A 27390-nucleotide genomic window follows, 5' to 3' on the forward strand; every position below is an offset into this window, starting at 1 on the left:
TGGAACGTGAGGGCAGCTTTCTCTCCGAGGTTTGCAGCGGTTGGTTTGCAGCGGTTGCCGGGGTTCTGAGAAGCAGAGCCTCTGGGAACGGGACTGAGAGCACCCATAACTGCTCCCTCCGCCCGCCCGCCCTGTTGATCCCGCCCCGCCCAAGCCCTGCGCAGAGCCATTTGCCGGATCGCCTCAGGCAAAGGCTAGATTAGCACCTCCCCAGAGGACAGAAGTTTTCCCACAGCTGATTCTCACGGCCAGTCAGCCTGGTGGTCAAATCCCTCTAGTATTAACTACAACAATCAAGGCTTAACTAGAACAAGACTGCGCACAAAGACCACAAGGGGGTGCACCAAGAAAGCATAAAAAATGCGGAGACAAAAAAACATGACAGAAATGGAGGATATAGAGCTAAAAAACGCAATTTTGAGGGCTTGCAATAATGTGCTACAAGCTGCCAATAAACTTGATGAGAGCCTCACGAAAACTAATGAGACCCTCGATGCTATGATAAAGAAACAACTAGAAATCAAGCATAAACTGACTGAAATAAAGAATATTATACCCAATAGCAGACCAGAGGAGTGCAAGAATCAAGCCAAAGATTTGAAATGCGAAGAAACTAAAAACACCCAACTGGAAAAGCAAAATGAAAAAAGAATCCGAAAATACGAAGATAGTGTAAGGAGCCTCTGGGACAGCTTCAAGCGCACTAATATCAGAATTATTGGGGTGCCAGAAGATGAGAGAGAGCAAGATATTGAAAACCTATTTGAAGAAATAATGGCAGAAAACTTCCCCCACCTGGTGAAAGAAATGGACTTACAGGTCCAAGAAGCGCAGAGAACCCCAAACAAAAGGAATCCAAAGAGGACCACACCAAGACACATCATCATTAAAATGCCAAGAGCAAAAGACAAAGAGAGAATCTTAAAAGCAGCAAGAGAAAGAGACTCAATTACCTACAAGGGAATACCCATACGACTGTCAGCTGATTTCTCAACAGAAACTTTGCAGGCCAGAAGGGAGTGGCAAGAAATATTCAAAGTGATGAATACCAAGAACCTACAACCAAGATTACTTTATCCAGCAAAGCTATCATTCAGAATTGAAGGTCAGATAAAGAGCTTCACAGATAAGGAAAAGCTAAAGGAGTTCATCACCGCCAAACCAGTATTATATGAAATGCTGAAAGGTAGCCTTTAAGAAGAGGAAGAAGAAAAAGGTAAAGATACAAATTGTGAACAACAAACATGCATCTATCAACAAGTGAATCTAAGAATCAAGTGAATAAATAATCTGATGTACAGAATGAACTGGTGATTATAATGAATCAGGGACATAGAAAGGGAATGGACTGACTATTCTTGCGGGGGGAAAGGGGAATGGGAGATGCGGGAAGAGACTGGACAAAAATCGTGCACCTATGGATGAGGACAGTGGGTGGGGAGTGAGGGCGGAGGGTGGGGCGGGAACTGGGAGGAGGGGAGTTATGGGGGGGGGAGGGGGAAAGAGGAACAAATGTAATCTGAACAATAAAGATTTAATTAAAAAAAAAAAAGAAAGTTGCTTGAACTTTCTGTCAAATGGGAATAATAAGAATAGAACGTAGCCTTGTGGAATTATGAGGATTAAATGAGCTATGCACATACAATTGTTTTAACACAGTCACTGACGGGTAGCAAATGTTTAGTAATATTTAGTTGTTGTTAACATAATCACCAAACAAACAGTAAGTAGAAATTATGATGCTGCTCCATCCTGAGATGCCCCCCAAACCAAGTCACGCCAAGGCTCTCCCCCAAAAATGTCACTTAATTCGCCTCAGACTCAGATTGAGTTGCCTGTACCAATTTTGTAAGCATATCATAGCAAAGGAAAAAACCTTTTGCTATGGGACCACAGGATTAAATGAAATGCAAAGAGTGATAGCCACATATTGTGATTGACTGTTTGAAAGTTCACATTTGCTTTTTACAATAATAAATTTCTACTGTAATCTTGAATGAGAATGAATAAAAAAATTAAGGTTAGAAACTCTACCTGAGTAACTCATTGCCTTCAAAGACCAAGCATCAACTATTAGCCTAAATTATGAGGACCATAGAAAGAACTGCCATTGTTGTAAGACATTCAAAGTACTTTTCAGAACTTGATGTTAATTGCTCTTCTATCATACTAAAAAAAAAGAAAAATATATACATACTAAATATTAAATTTCTTTTACTTAGAAATAATTCTACACCAATTAACAGTATATAATTTATCATCATAAAAAATTATTATGGAGTAAGACGGAAAAGACAATCTCAAAATTCACACCCATCAATGTATCAGATGTTCCAATGACCAAATCAACCTCATGTTCACCTTGGTCAGCTGTATAACTCATTAATATCAACAAAAGCAAATTTACCTCACAACTATATATTTTTAATGGTACTTAATCATTTGGCTCAGGTTTGCTGGGGCTGGGTGGGGGGGAATCAAATCTGAATTAGGTGACCAAATCTGAACTTAGTTTATTTCTTATTTAGATAATACTTAATTGATTTAATACATAGGAAAACTAAAATATCTTCTAAAACAACATATCTAACCTTCCTTTAATAAGAAAGCATTTTTTAAAGTAGAGAATAATTTTTATAACATCTTAGTCATTTCCAACTACCTCTTCTCAAGCTATATCAAGAATATAACACCAGCCACGAGTATCTACCTGAAACACTAGAGAAATTCAGGAGGAGGCTGGTTACAGATAAATGAAAAAAAAAGTCAATAACTTTTCCACATACTATCAATAAATAGACAATGGTTGAGGTGGGGCAAAGAACCCCTTCATGGCAGCAACAAAAACGGAAGAAATGTTGCGACCTATATGAAGAAAACTGTAAAACTATAAAGATTCTTATTTATTCATTTAACAAAATTCACTAAGTAAGACTGTAATTAGTGCTGAAAGTATAGAATTATATAGGCATCACTTCTTGGCCTTTTGGCCAAGATCAAATGTAAAATTATATAGATCACTGTTGCCCTTGATGAGTTCACAGTTACATAAATAAGCAATTGCAGAACATACAATGACAGACAAAATGTCTTATGGGAGCACTGTGTGTATGTGTGTGGCAGGGGGGCACGGTGGGGGATACTTAATTCAGGTTGTAGTACATCAGAGCCACAAGTATAACTACATGTGTAGAAAATCTGACGTACAATTTGACTGGGAAGGGTGGGGAGTGAGAACATGGCACAAAGTCTGGCTGTGAAAAGGATGTGCAAAGAGATATGCTCTCCATCAATGGGGCAGGGGCATGGCAAGGTAGCTACAAACCCAGTGTTGTGAAATGCCAAACTTCCAGAACCCATTTGCCACAAGGTGTCAGCCCGAGGCCCCTTCACTGTGGACCACACTGATATTAATCTGGTGGCAGTGATGGATCACTGATACACTAGTAGTGCCTCGGCTTTTGTTCCCTGATGCTGAGAAGTTTTTCTACTTCCTTGAGCCTGAGGTACACAGTTATCTGATTTTTGTGCGGGATCCTTGCCACTTTGCTCCACACAAAGCCCAGATCATTTCTGCATTTCACATACACCTTCACTAAAGCAATCATCTCAAGATTTTTTAAACTGTCAGAGCCCATTCTTTTCATCATCACGTACTCCTGGGACTAGTGCAGTTTCTGGCACACAGTAGGCAGTTAGTAAACGTGCATTTATTATATGAATGATACTTAAACCTATGCATGCAAGAATCGATAAGCAAATGAGTGATGTACAAATCAAAGAATAAATCAGCAAACGAATATAAGTGATCTGTGTGACATAAAGGGGGTATGGGATAAAGAAATAAGAAAAATATTAAATGTTATTTTCATGAAGCTTGCTAAAAGTATACAACAGAAACATAAAATACAGAATTATATTTGCAATCAGAACTGTCTGGTAAATCAAGGACCTCAATAAGAACATGTGGGAAGGGGAAGATACAATGATCTTGAATTGCTCTCAAAACTGAAGAATTATTAAAAGAAACTAAGGATGGACCTCAAAATTACAATATTCTAACAATTACCTCCATTCAAGGCAAGTGGATGGCACAAATTTATGAACCAATGAGCTATGAACATCAGTGAAAAGGGAAAAAGTCCTACAGCCAACTGATTTTTGACAAGGGCACCAAGAACACACAATGGGGAAAGAATTGTCTTCTCAATAAATGATCTTGGTGACACTGGATAGCCACAAGCAGAAGAATGAAACTGCACCCCTATCTTACACCACTCACAAAATTAACTTGAAATGGATGGAGATTTAAATGTAACACCAGAAACCATAAAGCTCATAAAAGAAAACATAGGAAAAAAAACTCTTTGACATTGGTCTTGGCAATAACTTCTTGTATAAAATATCAAAAGCATGGGCAATAAAAACTAAATTAAACAAGTGGGACTACTTAAACTAAAGAGCTTCTGCAGAACAAAGGAAATCACCAATAAATTGAAAAGGCAACCTACAAAACTGGAAGAAGTTTTGAAAACCATATCTGATAAGGGGTTAATATTCAAAATATATGATGAACCCATACAAATCAATAGCAAAAAAAAAAAAAAAAAAAAGCAAATAATTCCATTAATAGTGGGCAAAGAACCCGAATAGACATTTTCCCAAAGAAGACATACAAGTGGCCAATGGGTACATGAAAAAGTGCTCATCATCATCAATCATCAGGGAAGTGGCCAATCAAAACCACAAAGAAACCACCTCACACTTATAGGATGGCTATTATCAAAAGGCAAGAGATAAATATGCTGGTGAGAATGAGGAAAAAAGGCAACCCGTATGCACTGTTGGTGGGAATATAAATTGGTGCTGCCATTATGGAAAACAGTATGGCAGTTCCTCAAAAAATTAAATATAGAACTACCATATGACCCAGGGATTCCACTTTTGGGTATATATCCAAAGGAAATGAAATCAGAATCTAAAAAGATACCTGCAGTCCCATGATTCACTGTAGCTTTATTCACAATAGCCAAGGTATGGAAACAACCTAAACATCCTTAAATGGATAAAGAAAATGTGATATATATGTATTATATATATGTATATATATATATACAGGGTTGGCAAAAGTAGGTTTAAATATTTGTATTATTTATTAATTACTACATTATTTATTTGTATTATAGTTGTAAACCTACTTTTGCCAACCCCTTGTATATATGTATGTATGTATAACACACACACACACACACACACACACACACACAATGGACTATAAAAAAAAAGGAAATCCTGTAATTTGAAGCTGGAGGGCATTATGCTAAGTGAAATAAGCCAAACAGAGAAAAATACAAATGCTGCATGCTCTCACTTATCTGTGGAATCTAAAATAAGAAACACATAAGAGTAGAGAATAGAATGGTGGTTGCCAGCGGCTGGGAAAATGGGGAGATGTAGGTCCAAGGACAGAAACTTTCAGTTAGAATAAGTCCTAAGGATCTCATGTACAGCATGGTAACTACAGTTAATAATACTGGGCTGTACTGTGTGCTTGAAAGTTGCTGAGTAAGGTGCAATTTTGGTTCCTTGAGTTCTTGTGACTAGTGTTTTTCTATCTTTTGTACAGAACAGAGCTGGTGCTTTCACATCACACCAATCTTTCTTAGAAAATGGATCAACCACTTTCTTCTTGGCTCCCTTTTCGCCGCCTTTCGTAAGGCGCTTTTTCTTGCCCACTGCCATGGTGCTGCTCAGAGAGCCAAAGGGCCCTTACAATATTTCTTACATTGATACACTATTGTCAAATCATATTGATAATTCCCTGGTGTTGGTCACCACACTCTCTTAACTGAATTATTGTGATAGTGTCCTAATTGGCATACCTTCCTTTAATATTATTGTCTCAGGTCCCCAGTAAGTCCACTAGGTAAGCAGAACAATCCCTTCTCTATATTACATTCAAATGCAAATTTGATCCTGTCACCCCATATTTTAAACCTTTCATCAATTGCCCTCCACTGATTTTATTTTTTTCATATATTTTTATTGATTTCACAGAGGAAGAGAGATGAAAAGATAGAAACATCAATGATGAGAATCATTGATCGGCTGTCTCCTGTGTGCCCCCTACTGGGCATCGAGCCTGGAAACGCCAAACTCAGGCATGTGCTCTGACCAGGAATCGAACCATGACCTCATAGGTCGAAGCTCAAACACAGCCCTTCACCAATTTTAGATAAAGTTTAACATTTATTTCCAGCTAAGATGAAGCATGAGGACCCAACTTATCTTCCCAACTGAAACAACAGAAAAATCTGGGGGAAACTAGGCACAGTCCAGCAGACTCCCCACGAAGAGAAGATGGAACTAAGAATCCCAGGAATCAAAGTAAATAGAGTCTTCAAGAGAGAATTCTAGAAAAGGGGAACTTCAAAGAGAGGGAACTATGGCAATCAGAGAGGGTCCCCTAAAGAATTCAGCAGAAAAAAAAAAAAAAAAAAGAATTCAGCAGACTCTGATCACTGCAAAAGTGTGAGGAACTGCCCAAGGCCAAGAAAAGAACCCAAAATGACTATAGGAACCCATGTGAGTACTCAAAACAGGGCCAGGAATAGTGCTGTTCCTACCAGTCAGACTAGAAAACCTTATAACTCATGGGGCATCAGAAAGAATATTCAAATGGGTCTTGATGCAGTAGTTAGAAAAATTAACTTGATGCTAAACATTGCTCTGGTCCCACCCAAGGAATCTTAAAAGCAAGACCCAAAAGGATCAAACTGTTTCCAGGTAAAACTGCATCCTAGAATAAAACTACCTAAGATTTATAGGACTACAAGAGTGTGCAATACCCAAGAAGGAAAAATTCACAATTTCTGACATGCAATCAAAAATTACCTGACATATTAAAATAAGCAGAAAAGGACATTATGGCTTATTAACATAGCTTGCATTCCCCAATACATCTGGTCCCTAGCTAATTCTCTGGCCCTCAATTCTCCCCCTCAACATTTTATGTTTCGTATCTACTGAATTTGTCTTAGTTCTTCAAAAACACCATGCTCTTTCTTGCTTTCATTGTTAACTATCTCCCCTGTTTGTCCATCCAGTATGGTATACAGGAAAACTGTCAGGGCGGGGGAGAGTCCTGATTTGATGTGCTCAACAACATCCATGGTGTAAATACTCCTACCACAGCCAATTTCAAGCTAGCAATGGTTTAACAATCAGCTTGAAAAATTCCTAAATTTTTAACAATCAATTCTCATGAGCTGTGACAAGCTTGCATTTGTTTCTCCCATCACCTGCTTGGATTGTAAACACTCATCCTCAGGTCTCAAGTTCAACATCAGTTACTCTGGGAATCCTTCCATGGTCCATGGTCCTTCAAATCTAAGTGAAATGTTTCTGCCCTGTGCTCCCATAATACACTGCACTTTTGCCATTAAAGCACTTGTGATATTCTTCATTCTTTTGTTTTGTACCTGTCTGACCCATATACTCCAAGAAGGTGGGTATTCATTACTGCATCTGCAGAGCATCAGCACGATAGCTAGTGCATAACAACACTCAATGAAAATTAGCTGAATGAGCAATAAAAAGAAACATACGAATACATGCAACAACACAGATGCACCTCAAATGCATTATGCAATGTGAAAAAAGTCAAACACAAAAGGCTACATTCTATGAAAATGACAAAACCCGCCAATCAGTGGTTGCCAGGGGCTGGGGTAGGGAGAGGGGATTGCAATGGGACACATGAAAACTCTTGGGGTTGATGGAAATGTCCTGTCTTGATATTGCCTAAAAAGGGTAAATGTTACTGCACATAAATTATACCTCAAAGACGGGAATTTGTTTTTAAAAATAGCTGAAGTAATCTGTCAATGCTGAGGAGATGATGAGTAAATCACAGCCCAAACTTAATCAATTTTCAGCATAATGTTGGCAGGGCAGCAGTAAAGATTGGACAAACATACTATATTGGTTTCTTAGAGCTGCCCTAACAAAGTACCACAGACTTAGGGGAGCCCACACAACAGAAATGTATCCTCCTGCAGTTCTGGAGGCTAAAGGTCTGATATTAAGGTGTAGGCCCTGCACCTCAAGAGGCTCTGGTAGAACATCCCTCTTGCCTCTTCCTAGCTTCTGGTGTTGCTGGCAATCCTTGGTGCTCCTTCCCATGTCGCTGCATCACTCCAATCGCTGCCTCTTGGTCACATGGCCTTCTTCCTCCTCTGTCTCTCTCCTCTGTGTCTCTATGTCCAAATCTCCCTCTTTTTTTAAGGACACCTGTCATTGCATTAGAGCCCACCCTAAGCTGGCATGACCTCATTTGAACTTCATTATACTGGCAAAGGCCTTATTTCCAAATAAGGTCATATTCACAAATACTGAGGGTTAAAGCTTAAACATAATTAGCAGTGAGTAGCTCATCGTTTCTCCCTCAGATAGCTCTGAGATAGCTCTCCTCCCTTTCCCATATTCCCTGGGTCAGGGCTAGAAAGAAGGAAGAAATGGTGAGATGAATGAGTCGGAGTGCTGTCCCCTCTAACTGTAATTCAATCCATAATACACAGAAATAGCTATGAAACAAGGCAAAGATATGGCAACACAAAAAGACATAGAAAGTGCAATGGTTCAGAAGTTCTAGGGGGCTTAAGAGAAGGTTTCATGGTATTTTAAAAGACGGTATTTGAAATGGTCCTGGATAGAAGATATGAAGAACAGTAGGCCATGTTAAGTCAAGGGAAGAAATGCTATCATGTTAGAAGACAGAGACAGACAAGAATGATAAGAGGAAGGAGTCCAATTTGATGAAAGCATTGACTCTAAGAATGATATATTGGAAAGGTAGGTGAGAACCAGGTCCAGGTAGCAAGAGGTAAAATGCCTAAATAAGGAGCCTGTACTTCATTCCACAGATAGTTTTGGGGGCCACTAAGGGGGCAACAGCAGTAAAAATTGATCTTTTCTCATCCCTGCCCAGAAAACACAGCAAAGAGAGTCACATAATAAGACAGGTGACTTTTCAAATGTATAGTCTTTTGGACTGTTCACATCACCCAGGTTGCAATTTGTCCCACTGATCCAGCCAACATGTAATATCAGAACTAGAAACAGCTGGGGGAGCCCCACTCTGCTACTGTGTGGAATTCATGTCATTCATCTGCTGAAATGGTTCCCTCTTGAAAATACAACAGTAATTCAAAAGTGTTTATATTTACTTGCTTCAGTAAAAGACTTTTCTATTGTTAAACTGCAAGCTACAGTACAAAATGTAGTAAGATTTCTAACTTGTAGAGAAACTGTTTTCTTTGGTAATGCCTCTCTCCAAAAGAGTGTTCCCAGAGTGCAAACCAACTCATCCTTTTAGGTTATAAAGCTGAAAATCCTCAAACGATAGTATTTGTTTGGTTGTTTTTACAAAAGAAGCACACAGAATAGAGAATCTAATTGCCAGCAATTCTGCTGAAACTCACGGTGAGAATGCCAAGGCCACAGTTACTGGATGTGTTCTTGTTCTAACATCTATGCCTGCGTTTAAGAACCTTCTTCCCCCATCCCATCCCCTTGGCCTTCTCTCTAAGCCCTTTTCTAGGACCATGCAATTGTAATTGCTCTATGGAAATCAATCCTTGAAACCCTCTGGGATCTAGAAGGTCAACTCTCCCACAAAGCTACATTGTGTCTGAATGTTCTCAATGTCTGAGAGTTTAACTCTAGTGTGGGAAAGTGGACAGTTTCAGAAAAACAATTTTAAAAAAATTAAAACAGGGAAAATCTGGTTGCATAGCCAGATAAGTCAAAATATCATTTTGGTGTCATCTTTCTCTTCAACCACAATAGGCTACAAGTTTAAATCAAATTCTCTAACTCCTAATTGTTCAATTTCATAAATGGCAATATCAGTCAACTAATAATTAGCAGTGAGTAGCTCATCGTTTCTCCCTCAGCCGTGCCCCTAAGATAGCTCTCCTCCCTTTCCCATATCCCCTGGGTCAGGGCCAGAAAGAAGGAAGAAGTGGTGAGACAAATGAGTCGGAGTGCTGTCCCTCTAACTGTATTTCAAAAACATATATAAATCGTGTAAGGGTAAGCCCTCTGTGCCAACACATTACACAGACTATTAGAGGTACCTGAGGGGCTTTGGCGATTATCAGATTCAAGTGCTTCATTTTACAGACTTAAAAAATGAGGCCCAAGGTGGGTGACTGACTGTCCAATGTCAAACAACTAATTAGTGGTAGAGCAGGAATAAGGACCAAGTTCTTCTAGGTGATGGTCCAATGGTCCCTAGCTTTTTCCACCAACCCATAAATGAAAGAAAAATTGGTTATGCACTTGGAATGTCTCCTCAACGTGGCATCTGGGCCACCACTGGCCTAGCGTTCCGATATTCCGATATCACTGGGATGTGTCCCTGCTCACCCAACTCCAGTTCTCTGCTGACACCCACCAAGCACAGACTGAGACTTCAAATGATGGAACTAGAGGCTGTCACTTTCCTCTGTGCTCAGAGGCTACTCTGTCCCCAGGGCAGCCACCCAAGGCCGGTTGGCATGACACGCTCTGGGAATTTTAAGGGGTACCTCAGAGGAAATCCTGGGGTACCAAGGCCAGTTATTTTGCTTCCAAACTGGATTGTGCTTTTTAGGTGACATGTTTGTTTCTTAAGGGCCATTGTCAATCCCCTGGTTCCATGTTTTTCACACATTGAAAAAGAATATTTGCTCATCAAGAAGGAAGGAAATGTGATCTTGTTTAGGCCAGCATGTTAGAAAAGTCCTCATAATTTGTCAAGTATTTGCCTGGGAGGCAGATTCCCCTCACCTTCATCCCAACAACGGTACACAAGTTAAAATTCAGCAGTTCATAAGAATCAAACAGAGAGTGAAGGCTGTGTCCCTAAAGTCCTCAAATAATAAAACAAGAAATGCCCCTGCCGCACTGTCCTACACCACAAGATTGACAACCCCAAATAAACTCAATATGGAGCAAAGACACAAATAAACAAAAATATAACAGTGTTAGAAGAAAACATGGGTAAATCTTACATTTCATAATCTTAGGGGTGAGGAACACCTTTATAAACACAATACAAAACTCATGTAACTCCATAAAATGTAAAGTGTCTGTACAGCCCAAAACTATGAAGTCAAAAGACAAGTGACATGTAGGGGAAATATTTGCAACCAACAGATAAAAGACTATGCCTTCATCTATACTTTACAAATCAATTTTGTAAATAATTGTGGTAAATAAAACATACAAAATATACCACTTTAATCATTTTTATTGTATAGTCCAATAGCATTAAGTACATTCACAGTGTTCTACAACCACCACCACCACCATCCACCTCCAGAACTTTTTCATCTTCACACACTATAACTCTGTACCATTAAACAAAACCCTCGCCCCACCCCAGCCCCTGGCAACCACCACTCTACTTTCCGTCTCCCTGAATTTGACTACTCTAGGAACCTTACATACATCCAATTGTACAGTACGAGTGCTTATTGTGACTGGCTTATTTCAATTAGTATAATGTCCTCAAGGTTCATCCATGCTGCAGTATGTGACAGGATTTGCTTCCTTTTTAAAGCTGAATAATAATCTATTGTGTGTACTGTTATGTGCCACAGATGGTTTATACATTCATCCATCAATGAGCATTGCAGTTTCCCCTTCTGGCTACTGTATACAGATCAATGTTTTAAAAAACATATATCATCCAGTTAATGGACAAAACTATAGAAGGTCTAACTCTTGGCTCATGCAGGGGACTGCTGTTGGGAAAGGAGAAACCATCAAAGAGGACAGCGGTCACATGGGTCTGAGTGACAAAATGGGGGTTTGAAGCATGACCAGTTTCCCTCCGATTATCTCCCTAATTACTAGGTACTGTTTGGGTGCTTGAGCTTGTTAGTGATCAGTTTACAAAGTTACTGAGTCTCTGAGGAGCCAGCTCTGACCCCTATTTTTCTCTTAAGCCCTGTTCTTTTACTGTGCCATTCTGCAGAAACCCAGGGTTCTCGGGAAGGTGTGGAGCAGAAACATCTTTCCTTCCACACCTAGGACAAAGGTGACGTTTTGTGCCTACTACCTTGAAGAGAGGCAGAAAGCTAGGTTAAAGTCTGGCAATTCAGAGAACAAAGCAAAGTAAAACATGCAGGGGGAAAAGAAACTTAAGGGCTCTCATGTGAATACACTATTTGCCCATTTGCTATTATAGTGATTTTATGCTATACTGATGCACTAACAGTAATGTGCATAAATACTGATACGTTACTAGTTCAAGGTTTGAATAAGAAAGCAGGACTCTCTTCTTTCTGTTAACAATAATGTTTGCTGTAAGACATAAAATCGTGTAGACAAAGAGGAGAATTTCTTTTTTTTTTTTTGTCTTTTTAAAAATATATTTTATTGATTTTTTACAGAGAGGAAGGGAGAGAGATAGAGAGTTAGAAACATCGAAGAGAGAGAAACATCGATCAGCTGCCTCCTGCACATCTCCCACTGGGGATGTGCCCGCAACCCAGGTACATGCCCTTGACCGGAACCGAACCCGGGACCCCTCAGTCGGCAGGCCGACGCTCCATCCACCGAGCCAAACCGGTTTCGGCGAGGAGAATTTCTTAATTGTAGGCACTGTCAGCACACTGGTCCTTGGAATTAGCAGTTTAGTTTTGGAAGTAAAAAAATTTGATTAGATGCTAAAAGTGTCTGCTATATTTCTATCCCCCATCAATCCACCAGTGAAAAAACACTTATGTATTTCATTTTTCAAATGTTTAAAATCAAAAGAACTTTGGAAAGACTAAAATTACTAAATCCACCAGGTATTAAAATTATAAACACCATAACTTTGCATTTATCTAGGACTCTTTTTAAGCACTAAAACATTTGCTTAGTAAGCAAGGTACTGCCTATCAAAATGAGTCTGTTGTGGGGGTCCCCTTGGCACCTATGGATGGCACACACTCCTTCCCTTCCTCCGAGACCCGTCCATGGGAGCAAGAGGAAGCGTTAAAAACAGACAAGGCAGCAGCAGTGAGGTAGCCGTGAACTTTGCCCCACAATTATTAAAGTATCTACTTAGAAATCACCAGTGGGAAAGAACAAAAGAGAAATGAAAACAACACAAAGCCAACACATTTACTCCAGACACAATACCTGCCAGGCTCTGTCCTGCTGCTGGAAGAACACTGGCCACAGAGGCAAAAAGTGGGCAAAGTAACTGCGACCCGATGCCAGTTCTAGCGGTATTTGTGCGCATTCACTGAGCCCCGGGCTAAGCGATGTTGGGCACAGGCTTCCTCTCTCACAGAGCACTCGGGGAATTTCTGCTCTAGGATCTAGAAAGTGACAGGGAGAGAGACTGCAGCTCATAAAATGCCCAACTCACCCGAGGGAGCCTTGCTCATTATGCCAGGATTTCTGTCTAATAGGACATGCTGGTGAGGCTGGAATAACAGGAACATTTGCGGCTGGACCAAGGCATCTACTCCTGCAGGGACAGACCTGCCAGGGAATGGGCGTTTTCTGAGGTCTGGCCGGTAGACACAAGGTAGCTCTACCTGTCGCTTCAACTCTCCATCTGCCCACTTCTGGGCAGACACCAAGATCACAGATATTCCCTATGGAAGTGCTTTGAGCTCTTTGCAAGAAAAGCAACTTTAAACCAATGAATTGCTGTGACTCAACATTGAATTAGAAGGGAGAATCTAAAACAGTGAGAATAGTTCCAAGAACTAAAGTGCACTGAATCCAACTCATTAAAATCTTCTCTCAAAAATATTTATAGATATGAAATAAATGTTTCCTATTCTTCTCAGGACACACTCCGGCATCTCCACTTTTTCTCACCAGGCCCAGGATCAAAACCACCTCTACGCCAATGCCACACTGGTCAACCCAACTCCATGTTACAGCTTGTTCCTCAGACCAGGGAGCGCCCCTGCCTCTCAGCAAAGGAAGAGAATCCACAGCAAGCACAACAAAATCAACAGCACCCTCCCCCCCTCGGCTGTTTTCATCTGTGCATTAATTTCTTCCCTTTTCTCTTTAATGAGTCGCATTTAAAGGATAAAATATTTTACATCACCTTTCACACGGCACTAGACACTTTTCATTAAAAGTGACTTTTAGAAATAATGCAATCTCTGGAAAAAGAGGTACACATTTTATTTAGTACAGCAAGCCAAGTGGGAGAAGAACTCTTTGTTAAAAGCATAAATTACATTTGAAATCTAAGGGCAAGGATTTATAAAATAATTTCTGAGCCATAAGCTGAGACCATTGAAGAGCTACACATAATGGTTAATAATACAGAGCTCTGAAAATAAAAGCATATAGTATGTAAACACTGACAAATCACTGTGTATTCATCCAATTGGCAATATGAAAAGATGGAAATCTAATTTGTTAAAAATTACACACACCATTGCAATAACAATTACGAATCATCAGTAAATTTCACGTTATTTACAGGCTGACAGCAGCTGACTTTGTTTCTTCTGAGTTACACATAGAGAGAGAGATGTTCGCTCAAGGGACACAAGAACTTTCAGAGACAGAGAGGGACAGAGGGAGGAAGCGAAATGCAAGTCTATTCACTGTTTCTATGCTGGACTTTCCAATAACTGAATTTGATGAGGGGAAAGGGAAGAAACGTTAGCCTTCAGGAAAGATGTGTGTCACCTACAAACTTCTTGCATATGTAAATTACCTGTGGATCTTCAGAACGGGCATCAGGTAACAGAAGCCAAACAGATGTGTGTTTAAAGCTCAGCTCCACAACTCATTAGCTCTGTGACCTTAGAAAAGTTATTTAATCTGTTAACTTTCTCATATGTAAAATAAGAATTAATACTATCTACTGCATAGATCTATTGTCAAGTTTAAGTGAAAGAACACATGTCTGTATTTTAGAAGAACCATATAAATGCCAGTGCTCCCTACATACTCTCTCTGTTTTACAAAGATAATACATAGTTGGAAGGCATTCTACATCATATGGTAGTTTTTGCTTAATATATAAGTATCATTTATGGAGTAGTAGTCATTAAAATTAGGTTTATGAGAAGTTTTTAATAAAATTGAGAGATGTAAAATATTCATTTAAAAAGTTACTTAAATATGGGCATCTAAATGAAATTTATCATAAAATTATTTCCTATAATGTTAAGGACAATTCTTGGTATAAGAGAAAAGTGCATTATAAAACATCACCAAGTCCAGATTTCCATCAACGTGTAACTTAATCCCTCTCAAATAGGGCGCTTTAGTTGAAGTTCTGCCCATTTGAAATGCTTAGCTGCTCTAATCTCAGCTCTCCCATGGTCTCTAGGAAGGGATAAGCCTGTCTTTCACTGGGAATTGAACAAATCAATCATCACAACCAGACAGGTGACATATGGCACTCCTGTGCACTACACTCCCATGGATGGCAAAGGGGGAAACTGAGTTTCTCTAGGCCAGCGACTAAAATCCATATTTGGTGAGAACTTTCTAATATTCATTAGTGAAAATCAAACACTTATTTATAGAGTAGAGGCCCAATGCACAAAGACTCGTGCAAGAATGGGCCTTCCTTCCCTTGGCTCCTGGCACTGCCTTTGCTCCGGCCCGGAGCCGCCTTTCCGCCTTCCCACGCTGCCCAGAGGCCCAGAGCAGCTGGGGCGGTGTGGAACGCCTGCATCCCGCCCTGTCCCTGGCCACTTGGAGCCTAAGTATGCAAATTAACCCACCATCTTTGTTGGGTTAATCTGCATACTCACCCCTGATTGGCTGGTGGGCATTGCAAAGATATGGTCAATTTGCATCTTTCTCTTTTATTAGTGTAGATAAGGATACATTGTTTAAAGATTCTCATGTAAAAGACATAATAGGAAAGAAGATATAAAGAGATTTCAACAAACACAGTGTTACCAGAAAGGGGCCAGCATTTAGTGTGAGGGTTCTTAACTTCCTGCAGGAAAGATTTCACAATATGACTCCAGGTGATTTTGAGAGTACAGTTATTAAAGCTGGGGACAGTGATACAAGGAAGGGCTTAGAATAGAACAGTGGTTCTCAACTTTCTGGCCCTTTAAATACAGTTCCTCATGTTGTGACCCAACCATAAAATTATTTTCGTTGCTACTTCATAACTGTAATGTTGCTACTGTTATGAATCATAATTTAAATATCTGATATGCAGGATGGTCTTAGGCGACCCCTGTGAAAGGGTCATATGACTGCCAAGGGGGTCGCGACCCACAGGTTGAGAACCGCTGGAATAGAAGAAGCAACGGAAGAGAGATGAGGTGGGGCTGCTTTGCCTCTCTAGAGACATTATGGGAAAGAAGTGAGCCAAACTGGGGCTGCTGTTAGCTCACTGGAGAGTCAGAGAAAAGAGGGCCTGGGGGACAGGTTCAGGGGGTTAGCCAGGAACAAGCTGCTGCTGCCCATTGCTCCCCTGGTTGCAAGTCTCGTGGGGACACAGAATTTAGGAGGTGAACACCTATGGAGGAAGAAGGGTGGGAAGGGAAAGGCACAGGTGTGCTCCCAGGAGGGAGAGCAGTGCAGGGCCCTTTGTTTTGAGGGTTTCTAAAGGCTGGGCGTTCAGGGGTGGTCTTGGAGGAAATCTCAATAGAATATTCACCAGCTTTCCCAGGTGTGCCCTTTCAGTGTTGTGGTTCCCATTGATTGGTCAGCACCAGGGTCATTAATCGCTGCAGCTGTTTCTGGCATCACCTGCCTGGTTTTGCTGCTTTTCTGGGCCTGGAGCTGAAATACAACTGATGCTAACGGATGTTATCTCTAGGGAGGAAAGGTCAGGGGGTCTAAACTGCATAACCAGCAATGTGAAAAGTCAGGGAGTCTAAACCGAAAAACCAGCAATATACCAGGGGAGAAAAGGCCACCCTGGGAGTAAGGTCTAGCACCAGTTTTGCCCCTTGCTAGGCACCCTGAGCTTTCTGCCCTGTGACCTTCTGTACCTGGCTGCCAATTGCTCAGCCAGTTTGTTCAGCTGTCTGTCTCAGTTTCCACATTCCACTTGCCAGGGAATGTTCCTAGCTTCTTACTATCCTGCCTCAACCGTAGCCATGGCTGCTTTTAAACAAAGTCTGAAACCAAATGTGAAACTTTTAAACCGATTTGGTTTTAAAGAGACTAGAAATATGCATGCAGGTTCCAAACAACACTAATTCCCAAGTATTCAACACCACAATTGTTCTCTTAATGAAGAAGATAATAGAGACAACCAAAACATCATTAATCTGGGACTGCACCGCACATTACGGAACATCAGGGGATTTGCGCAGATTTGTATTCCTAATTATGTTTTGCTTCACCTAATATTAAAATTACCTTGCAGTATTTCCTAAGCCCCATGATAGAGTGACTAGCAATATGCCAAGTGGCAAAAACAGTGAACTTGACATGAGATCTAATGTGGTGGTAACTCTCATACACAAATTACTTCTATCATTAAAGTGTATACATTGCCTGTGAAACTGAAAATCAGCCCACTGAGTCAAAATAAAATGACCAAAAATAAAATCAGAAACAAGGTAAGACTGTCCTCTCCACCACTTCTAGAACACCAACCTAGACTTGAACAAATGAAAAAGGTAACTTGCACTAGAAATGGTGAATATTTGAGTAGATACAAAAGACCATCTTTCTTCTTCTCTCTTAATTTCCTGAAAAGAAAACTCATGTTTAAAACAAAAATAACAACATTGTAAGGTAGGGTCCACAGCGTATGTGGAAGTAAACAATCACACAAAGTGTGGGGCGGAGGTGAATGAATTATACTTACACTAGAGGCCCGGTGCACAGATTCGTGCACCATTGGGGCCCCTTGCCGTGGCCTGTGGAGATAGGGCCAAAACTGACAATCCATCACTGCCTGCCACTCCTGCTCATCCCGGCCGCTCTGCACCTGCTGCCACTGCAGCTTGGTAAGCTCGCTGCCGCTCCGCTGCGGTCTCCAGGCTGCGGCCAACCGTGAGCCCTGCGTCTGGCACCCATCAGTCAACTGAGCAGTGCTCCTGATGTGGGAGTGCACTGACCACCAGGGGTAGCTCCTGCATTAAGCATCTGCCCCCTGGTGGTCAGTGTGCATCATAGTGACTGGTCAACTGGTTGTTTGGTCGCTTAGGCTTTTATATATATAGATTTGAGGAGTAGGAAAGAAATGTCAGTTCTTCCTTAGTTAATGTAAAATTTAATGGAATCCCCCAAGATAGCAATGAGCTCTTTTAGAGTAGATTTATAGTCATTCTTTTTGTTTTCTTTTTATTGAATATATTGGGGTGACGCTGCTTAACAAAATTATATAGGTTTCAGGTGCACAATTCCACAACACATCATCTGTATTGTGTGTTCACCACCCCAAGTCAAGACTCCTTTCATCACCATTTATCCCCCATATCCCCTTCCACTTCCCCTACCAACTCTCCCCACAGCAATCCCCACACTATTGTCTGAGTCCATGAGTTTTTTCTTCTCTTTTTTTTTTTTCTGTTTTTCCTCAATCCCTCCACCACCACCACCACCACCCCAGCCCAGAGCCCACCCACCCCCACTCAACCAAAGCTATCAACTTGCTCTCTACCTATGAGTATCTCTATTTTGCTTGTTAGTTCATTTTGTTCATTAGATTCCACATATGAGTGAAATCATATGGTACTTGTCTTTCTCTGACTGGCTTATAATTGTTCTTCATAAAGTCCAATGTAAAAATAAACACACAAGAACAGATAGGGACACATTGAAAAGGAAGAACCATGAGAAATATCAAAACACATTTAAAAACCTCTCTGATTAAAACAGTGTGTAAGTACATGGATACAGAGATTCCAATGGAACAGAAAGTCCAGAAATAGACCCATATCTTGCATATGTTAGAGATATTTCTCAAACCACTGAGATAAAGACAGCCTTTATAATACATAGGATTGGTACAACTGAATAGCTATTTGGAAAAAGATAAAATTAGGTATTTCTAACTATGCAGAATAAACTCCACAAATGCATCAGAGATCTAAATATAAAATATGAAACTCAACAAGTACTAGAAGCAAATACTGTATTGGCGAGTTCCTCTGTAACATGAGTATAAGGAAAAGCTTTCTAACTATGATTTAAAATCTAGATATGAAAAATGATAATTTGGCTAAAAATGAAAACTTTTGCATAAGCAAAGTCAAAAAGACAAGCTGTGAGAAAATATTTGCAACATACAACAGAGAAAAAGGGTAAATACTTCTCAAAGAGCTTTCTAAAATATATTTTTATTTATTTCAGAGAGGAAGGAAGAGGAAGCAAAAGACAGGATACATCAATGATGAGAATCACTGATCAACTGCCTCCTGCATGCCCCCTATTGGGGATGGTGCCTGAAACTCGGGCATGTGCCCTGACCCAGAATCACACCATGACTTCCTAGCTCAGAGGTCAATGCTCAACCACTGAGCAACACCAGCCAGGCACAGAGAGCTTTTTTTAAATGGCAGAAGAACAAGAAAAAAATTTACAGAAAAACAAGCAAAAAAAAATAAAACATGAAAAGGTGATTCACAAAAAGATATAAAAATGGTCTTTAAAATATTAAAAGATATTTAATTTGACACACAATAAGAGAAATGCAAGTCTGAAACATAATGAAATACTATTTTCCAGCCATCATATTGACAAAAATTGAAAAGCTTGATAATACACTCTGTTGGTAAGGTTATAGGGAGACAGTCACTCACTCATTGCGAAATAAGACCCCCCTCTATGGAGGAAAATCGGCATTACCTAATAACTACACATGCATTTTCCCTTTGCCCCAGCAATCCCACTTCTAGGAATGCACCCTGGAGATAACCCTCCAACAGCGAGCAGGAGAGTGCAGGTGCACATGGTTATTCACTGTGGTCCATTTATAATCGAAAACAACTGAAAACCAGCTAAATCCAAGAACAGGATGTCAGCTGAATAAACTATTTTATATCCACACAATAAAGAACTAAGAAGCTATTGAAAAGAGCAAAGGATCTCTATGAAGTGATGGGAAGTGATTTCCAGGAGATACAGTTAGTTAGATATAAAATAAGCAAAGTACTGAGAGTACATCAGACATGCTACCTTTTTAAAAAAAATAATTACTTTATTGAAATGTAAGTCACATACCATACAACTCAGCATTTAAAGTGCACAACTCACATTCAATGGTTTTTAGTACCTTTAGAGTTTTGCAACCATTACCACAATTTTAGAACATTTTCATCATCCCAGAAAGAAACTCTGTGCCCATTAGCTCCTCATTGACCTCAACCTCCCTACCCTCTAGGTAACCATGTATCTACTTTCAGTTTCTATAGATTTGCCTATTCTGGACACAGTATGTGAGGAGAAGTATTCTTACAAAAGGAAACATAAGAAGGATAAGCTAGAAAACAGTCACGGAAATTGCCTACAAGGGTTAGGGGAAGTGGGTTGGGAAAGACATAGGAGGGGATGTGACACTTTCCTGGGTGTGTCTTGTATAGTATTAACTTTTAAAGATGGCAATGTTCCTTCATTAGTTAATTAGATAGATAGGTAGGTAGGTAGGTAGGTAGGCAGATAGATGATTGATAGATAGATAGATAGATAGAAAATTAAATCAGTAAAAGCAAGTAGAGAAAGAAACACCTAAAACCAAAATAAACAAACATACTCCTTTGTATTTTAAACAAATTCTATATATAACCACACTGAAGGAGGGTGGGAGAAAGAACTAATTCAAAAAATTTATAAACACCATATTTGACTGTGTCTCTGAATTGTGGGGGCAAAATAGCCAACAAATCCTGAACTCTTTCTAGTAGGTTTGTTTTGTGTAGTGGCGGAAACTATACTAGGTGAATTATAGCACTGTGCAAATAAGTGAATGGGTTGATATCGCCGAGTGTCAGGGTTCTCATACTTGTATGGAAGAGAGAAAAGCAAGAAAGAACCCATGGGGATAGACTGGAATTGGAAGTACTGGTGTGGATTTGTGATTACAAAAATATATACTATATATGTATGTAGAGATGTATACATGCATATATGTGTGTATGCTCATATGCATGTATGTATCAATATATGTATATACGTGTACACACACATATATCTATTTTCTAGCTCTGGCCACTTAGCAAAGACACCCCAGGAACAATGTATGACCTAGTGCCCATATCTTGGTCTTTAAAACTATTAGAACAAAAAAGAACTAGGGATCCTGAGAGAAATGGCCAATTCCAGGATTGGGACAGAGCAGGTACAAGATGAATTTCGAACATCCTGAATGTGAGAAAGTAAGGAAGAAACAAAAAAATTATCAGGTATGTCACAAGTAGAGCAGAACAGCTAGCTAAAGGGGCTTCCAACTGGCCAAATCTGGGATAACTGGATGTGCTTAAGAGAGGTAAATACCTCTGCAGTCACCACCTGGGTCAAGAAATAGACCCTGGTGCAGCAGGAATCTTCTTCTGCTCCAGCCCATTCATAGCCAGGTCCTTCCCCTATTAGTAACCACTGCCCTCAGTTTGTAGTAATTACTTCCTATGTTTTAAAAAATAGTTTTTTCGGGGGGGGGGGGGGGAGGTCAACTGGGGAAAAAGGAGACATATGTAATACTTTAAACAATTAAAGTTTTATCACCCAATGTAGTTCTAGATACTATAGTTTAGCTCATTTTAAAAAGTTGATCTATATTTGAAATTTTTCTTGACAGCAGCATTGTTGAATAACTGGCACCATGCATGTAATTTTTAATTTTCTAGCCATATTATAAAAAAATAGAAACAAGTACAGTTAATACTAATATATTTTATTCAACTAAATATCTCCAAAATATTATAATATATAAAATATATAAAACTAGAGGCCTGATGCACGATGATTTGTGCAAGAATGGGAATTTCCTTCCCCTGGCTGCCGGCACTGCCTTCGCTCCTGCCAGAGCCGCCTTTCCACCTTCCCATGCTGCCCAGAGACCCGGAGCGGCTGGGGCGGTGCAGAACACCTGCGTCGTCACCATGGCAAGCATCCAACCCCACCCCCGGCCACTCGGCGCCTGCGTATGCAAACTAACCCTTTGTTGGGTTAATTTGCATACTCACTCCTGATTAGCTGGTGGGCATCACAAAGGTACAATCAATTTGTATCTTTGTCTTTTATTCCTGTAGATAATTATAAAAATCATATATAAAATCAATATAAAATTATTGAGATATTTTACATTCTTTTGGGGGGAAGGGTACCCATTAAACAACTCTCCATCCCCAACTCTAACCCACCCCATCCCCACATTCTGTCTCTGGCAAACACCATTCTCCTTTCTGTTTCTCTGAGCTGGATTACTCTAGAAACCTCATATAATGGGATCATACAGTATTTGTCTCTTTGTGCCTGCCTTACCTCTCTTAGTCCTTTTATTTTATATATATATTTGTCAGTACCTTATAGTGTTCCTTCTTATAGCAGTCTCATCCCTAAATCTGATTTATATCTTAACCCCAGTACTCTTTTATTTTTCTCCCACTATTTTTAAAAGGCCATGTTCCTTTTCTGATGATAAAAGTAATCCATGTTCAAAGCAAAATACATGAAAAACACAAAGAAAAAAATTCCTACTACCTAAAGATAATTAACATTGGTGATGTCATAGTCTTAATAAGGTTCTTACTTTACAGTTATTTGTGTGTGTGTATGTGTATGTGTATACACAGACGCAAGAAATTTTTTAACAAACTAGTATTAAAACATACACACTTGATTTTTCCTTCCTACTCTTACCAATCCTGCTATGATCTTTATCCTCCTCCCTAACCTGTTTACTTCAACGGCCATTAACTGCTTGCTCTTTCTCCTTTAGAATTGTACCTCTAACCACATGCCATATATTCCACCAGAGTCTTCCCAATTTGCAAATCTCACAGTTACTCTTTGTTTTAAACCCCTGAACGGCCACTATGTCGAAAATAAAGTCTAAAATCTTAAGGACAGGATGGAGGGCACTGTTGTCTGCTCTCTGCCTACCTCCTCAGCCTGACCCCTACCTGCCACTTCACATTCTAGTAACAGACACGCCCCTCACCCTCCAATTTACTGGGATGTCTCTCTACTCCATGCCCTGGCTCTTGCCGTCCCTTCTCTCTAGAATATCTGTCCCCTATTCTTCTTCATCTACCTCAATCCTATACACTTTAAGATTAACCATCATCTTCCTTCTTCATACCCTTCATACCTTTCGCCCACCCTAGCCTGAATTTGTGGCCCTCTTCTGAGACCACACAGCCTAGTCATCGCTCTGCTAGAGGACTTGTCACCTGCCTTCCTAATGACTCACTTGTGAGTATGTCCTTCTGACTCACTGGACTGTGAGCTTAAGGACAAGGGCTACATCTGATTCACCTTTGGATCTTCTAGCACAGTGGCAAGTACATAAAAGATAATAAATGTTTGATGATTCATTTTCTCAATATACTTCCTCATCTCTCAATTTTCAATCACTAAATTTATGTTTGCCCTTGATAATTTTTGAATGCTTTCCTACAAAGTCTAGCTTCTGCCACTTATTGTGACCATAATTTTTCACACTGAACTTTAGTTTTTAACAAAGTGACACTCTACATTAAGGTTCCTGTTCTCTTTAAGCTACTGACAGAAAGAGACCAAGTAATTAGGTCTAACTTCCCTAGAGATTCATTTCAAACCTAGAAACATGGATAGAATACCTACCTCGTGCCAGGCTGGACTCAGTGCAGGCAAACCACTGCCTTTGTTGGCTGCCTGTGACGCCAGGCCATTAGCGAGCCCATGATGGGGTGCACAGATTACAGGGGAGAACAGCTGTTCATTTTTAATAACATTGTTTCTAATTATAAAAGTAAAAATAAGAATTTTTTAAGTTTCCATAAAATATTTACAGAAACCTCAAATTACCTGTTATTTAACCATCCTGAGATAAATCCTCATTTTATTTTCATCATGATGTCCTGAGTTAACAATTTTACCCAAATTGCATGCGTTTTAGTATACATTTAAAATCAATATTGAATCACAAATGTGTCCAAAGTTATCATGTATTCTTCTGTGACCCAAATTTAATGGTTGTATAATATTCCCTCTTGGGATTACCACACAACTTAACTGTTCCAATATTGGTTGAAATTTAGAGGGTTTCCCATTTTTCATTATAAATGATGATTGAATTAACTTTCTTATGCATAAATCTTTATCTGATCCTCTACTTCTTTATGAAAGATTCAGAACAGTAAAGTTATTAGAAGGGAGAAAAAACTTTTTTATATATCTGGAAAAATATTATCATAATGTTTCCTTACATTTCTGTCAATTTTACATTGCCATTAACTACATAATCACACTGTCTCTCACACTATACCTTTATCAATATTGAATATTATCTTCTAGTTTAATGATTTGGAAAAGGGTAATTTACTTCTAACCAATTTAATCTGTACTCCTTTGATAAGTATATGGAAGCATTCATTCCTACTAGTTAACAGCCATCTCTATTCCTAACAATTACAGTTTTTAAATCTGACTCTTAAAAGACTAATCAAAAGAATCTTGCTGAATTAATTAGCTTAATAGCATCTAACCTAGTCTCTCACCCTTCTTACCATGTTTTGCATTTATAGCTATTGTTGAACACTTGTCTACAAAGTACAATTGCATCGAAAAATACCTATGAATAAATTTAGTAAGAGTCAAAAGATATATACTCAGAAATTTATAAGACACTGAAGGAAGAAATTAAAGAAGATACAAATAAATGGAAGAATATACTGTGCTCATGGATAGGAAGAATTATCATTAAAATGTCCATACTATCCAAAGCAATCTATAGATGCAAAGCAATCCCCATCAAAATACCAGTGGTGTATTTCTCAGAACTAGAATAATCCAAAAATTTATATGGAATCACAAAAGACCCCAAATAGCCATAGCAATCTTGAGAAAGAAAAACAAAGTTGGCAGAATCATGCTACCTGATATCAAACTATACTACAAGGTCACCTTAAACAAAACAGCATGGTCCTGGCATAAAAACAGACATGAAACAGAATACAGAGCCCAGAAATAAACCCAGGCCTTTATGGTCAATTAATATTTGACAAAGGAGGCAAGGACATACAATGGGAAAAAAGACAGTCTGTTCAATAAATGATGGGAGGAAAATGGTACAGATACATGCAATAAAAAAGAAAGAAACTAGACCACCTTCTTATACTATATACAAAAATAAACTCAAATGGATTATAGACTTAAATGTAAGACTCAAAACCATAAAACTCCTAGAAGAAAACACGGGCAGTAAAATCTCGAACATTTCTCTTTGGAGTATTTTTTCTGATATATCTCCTCAGGCAAGGGAAACAAAAGAAAAAATAAACAAATGAGACTACATCAAATTTAAAAGTTTTTGCACAGCAAAGGAAACCATCAACAAAATGAAAAGACAACCTACCAAGTGGGGGAAGATATTCAACAATGATACATCTGATAAGGAATTATTATCCAAAATTTGTAACTCATACAACTGAACACCAAAAAAACAAACAATCCAATTTTAAAAATGGGCAGAGCCTGGCCACTGTGGTTCAGTGGCTGAGCATGGATGCATGAACCAAGAGGTCACTGGTTCAATTCCCAGTCAGGGCACATGCTTGGGTTTCAGGCTCGATCCCCAGGAGTGGGCATGCAGGAGGCAGCCAATCAATGTGGTTTCTGTCTCATCAATGTTTCTATTTCTCTCTCCCTCTTCCTTCCTCTCTCTCTAAAAATCAATAAAAACATTATTTTTTAAAATTTTTAAATGGGCAGAGGACCTGAATAGACACTTCTCCAAAAAGGGAATACAAAATACAAATAGACACATGAAAAAATGTTCTACATCACTAAGCATCACAGAAATGCAAATTAAAACCACAATGAGATATCACCTCACACCTGTCAGAATGGCTACCATCAATCTACATATATAAAAGGCTAATATGCTAAGTGTCCCACTGTCCAACTGGTTGCTATGATGTGCACTGACCACCAGGGGGCAGATGCTCAACGCAGGAGCTGCCATGACACGCACTGGCCATTTACAGAAAAATGGCACAGTGAACCTGGCACCCACAAAGCAACACTCGGCTTCCCCCAAGTGGGACACAGGCCCCGCCACCACCCCGGAGCGACAGCTCACCAAAACATAGCTGAGACCCCACGGCGCCAAATGCAGCCCACAGCCCAGCCTAGCCCGGAAAGGGTCGCTGTGGGCACTGGGTAATGACATCATGCAGCCATGCCTGGCTTCTTCTCCCTAGTAACTTTCCCTTGTTGCCACCTTGCTAAGCCTCCTGGGCTCAAATAGCTTAATAAGGAGAAATCTGTCCTAGCTGGATGGCATCTCCATTATAGAAAACTTAGCTTTGGATTCAGTGTCCCTGACTATGTCTTATATTTAGGAAGCATTAATTCCTCTGGCATCAGAACTCATCTTCCACACCTCTTGAAGGCATAACTAGGTCCCAAGTACCTCAACCTCTTTCAGATTGACTTTTTAGAACATTTTAAGAAAAATGTTGGCTTTAACTTTTCCTATTTCAACAACAAAAGAATCCTAATCTATGGAATTATTTTATCGGGACATAGCAAATCTGCCTAGGATTGCTTATGGTTAATAAATCTGGAATCTTTAAATTTATGACATATAACCCCTTAAAATATGTCTTATAAATTGTGTAACCAATTATTAGTAAATTATCAATAAAGCCTGATGTGGGATAAGATCTGATTCTTATGGATCTGTGTTATCTCAAAGACATTCTATTTTGAACAGCTTATTTCATGAAATGCATTTTCTGCTTCACTTTTGATATTTTAATGTTTCTTTCTTTTCTTTTTTTGTCCTATAAACTAAGCTTAATCAAAATTTTGTTAGGAATGAATAAATTAATGTTGACTTTATGTCTGCTTTACAGGTATTCTAATCAGTATCATATATATGTTTTAATAAATATTATATAAAATAAATCTTATACTTTCTAAGTTGGTCTAAGAACACATATTTTAAGAATGTAAATTGTATTTTAAAATTAGAAAGTTTTTACAAGATCAAGGCAAACTGCATTAGAAAGGGATAAGGTAAAAAGAATGGGAATGAACTTGATAATTACCATTCTTTGTTTCATTTCAATGAAACAATCTTATTAGGCAGAAAAAAAGAATCAGTAAGGTAAGATTTAGTCAAATATTGTTTGAGCAATTAAAAGACTACTTGGGAATTTATTCTACCCTGAAACATGTGTTTAACTTCCATAATGTTAATGATAATTATATGTAACCTTACAATATAATAGC

At 39.3% G+C, this 27390-nt stretch overlaps 2 protein-coding genes across 2 annotated transcripts in view; both read right to left on the reverse strand.

Moving 5' to 3' along the window:
- AVEN (apoptosis and caspase activation inhibitor) overlaps positions 1-27390 on the reverse strand; it is a 170869-nt gene that overhangs the window by 29383 nt on the left and 114096 nt on the right. The window lies entirely within an intron of this gene.
- On the reverse strand, positions 5476-5754 carry LOC139021324 (small ribosomal subunit protein eS1-like). Its single transcript, XM_070431774.1, has one exon. The coding sequence runs from the start codon at positions 5740-5742 to the stop codon at positions 5476-5478; it is 267 nt and encodes an 88-aa protein (XP_070287875.1). The 5' UTR covers positions 5743-5754.

Source organism: Myotis yumanensis, unplaced genomic scaffold (assembly GCF_028538775.1).
Source record: "Myotis yumanensis isolate MYYU_CA2020_CCGP unplaced genomic scaffold, mMyoYum1.0.hap1 SCAF_1, whole genome shotgun sequence".
Taxonomy (NCBI): Eukaryota; Metazoa; Chordata; class Mammalia; order Chiroptera; family Vespertilionidae; genus Myotis; species Myotis yumanensis.

What these genes read in the sequence shown, in the direction of transcription:
- LOC139021324 (XM_070431774.1), bottom strand. Translation starts at nt 5,742, where the DNA reads ATGGCAGTGGGCAAGAAAAAGCGCCTTACGAAAGGCGGCGAAAAGGGA.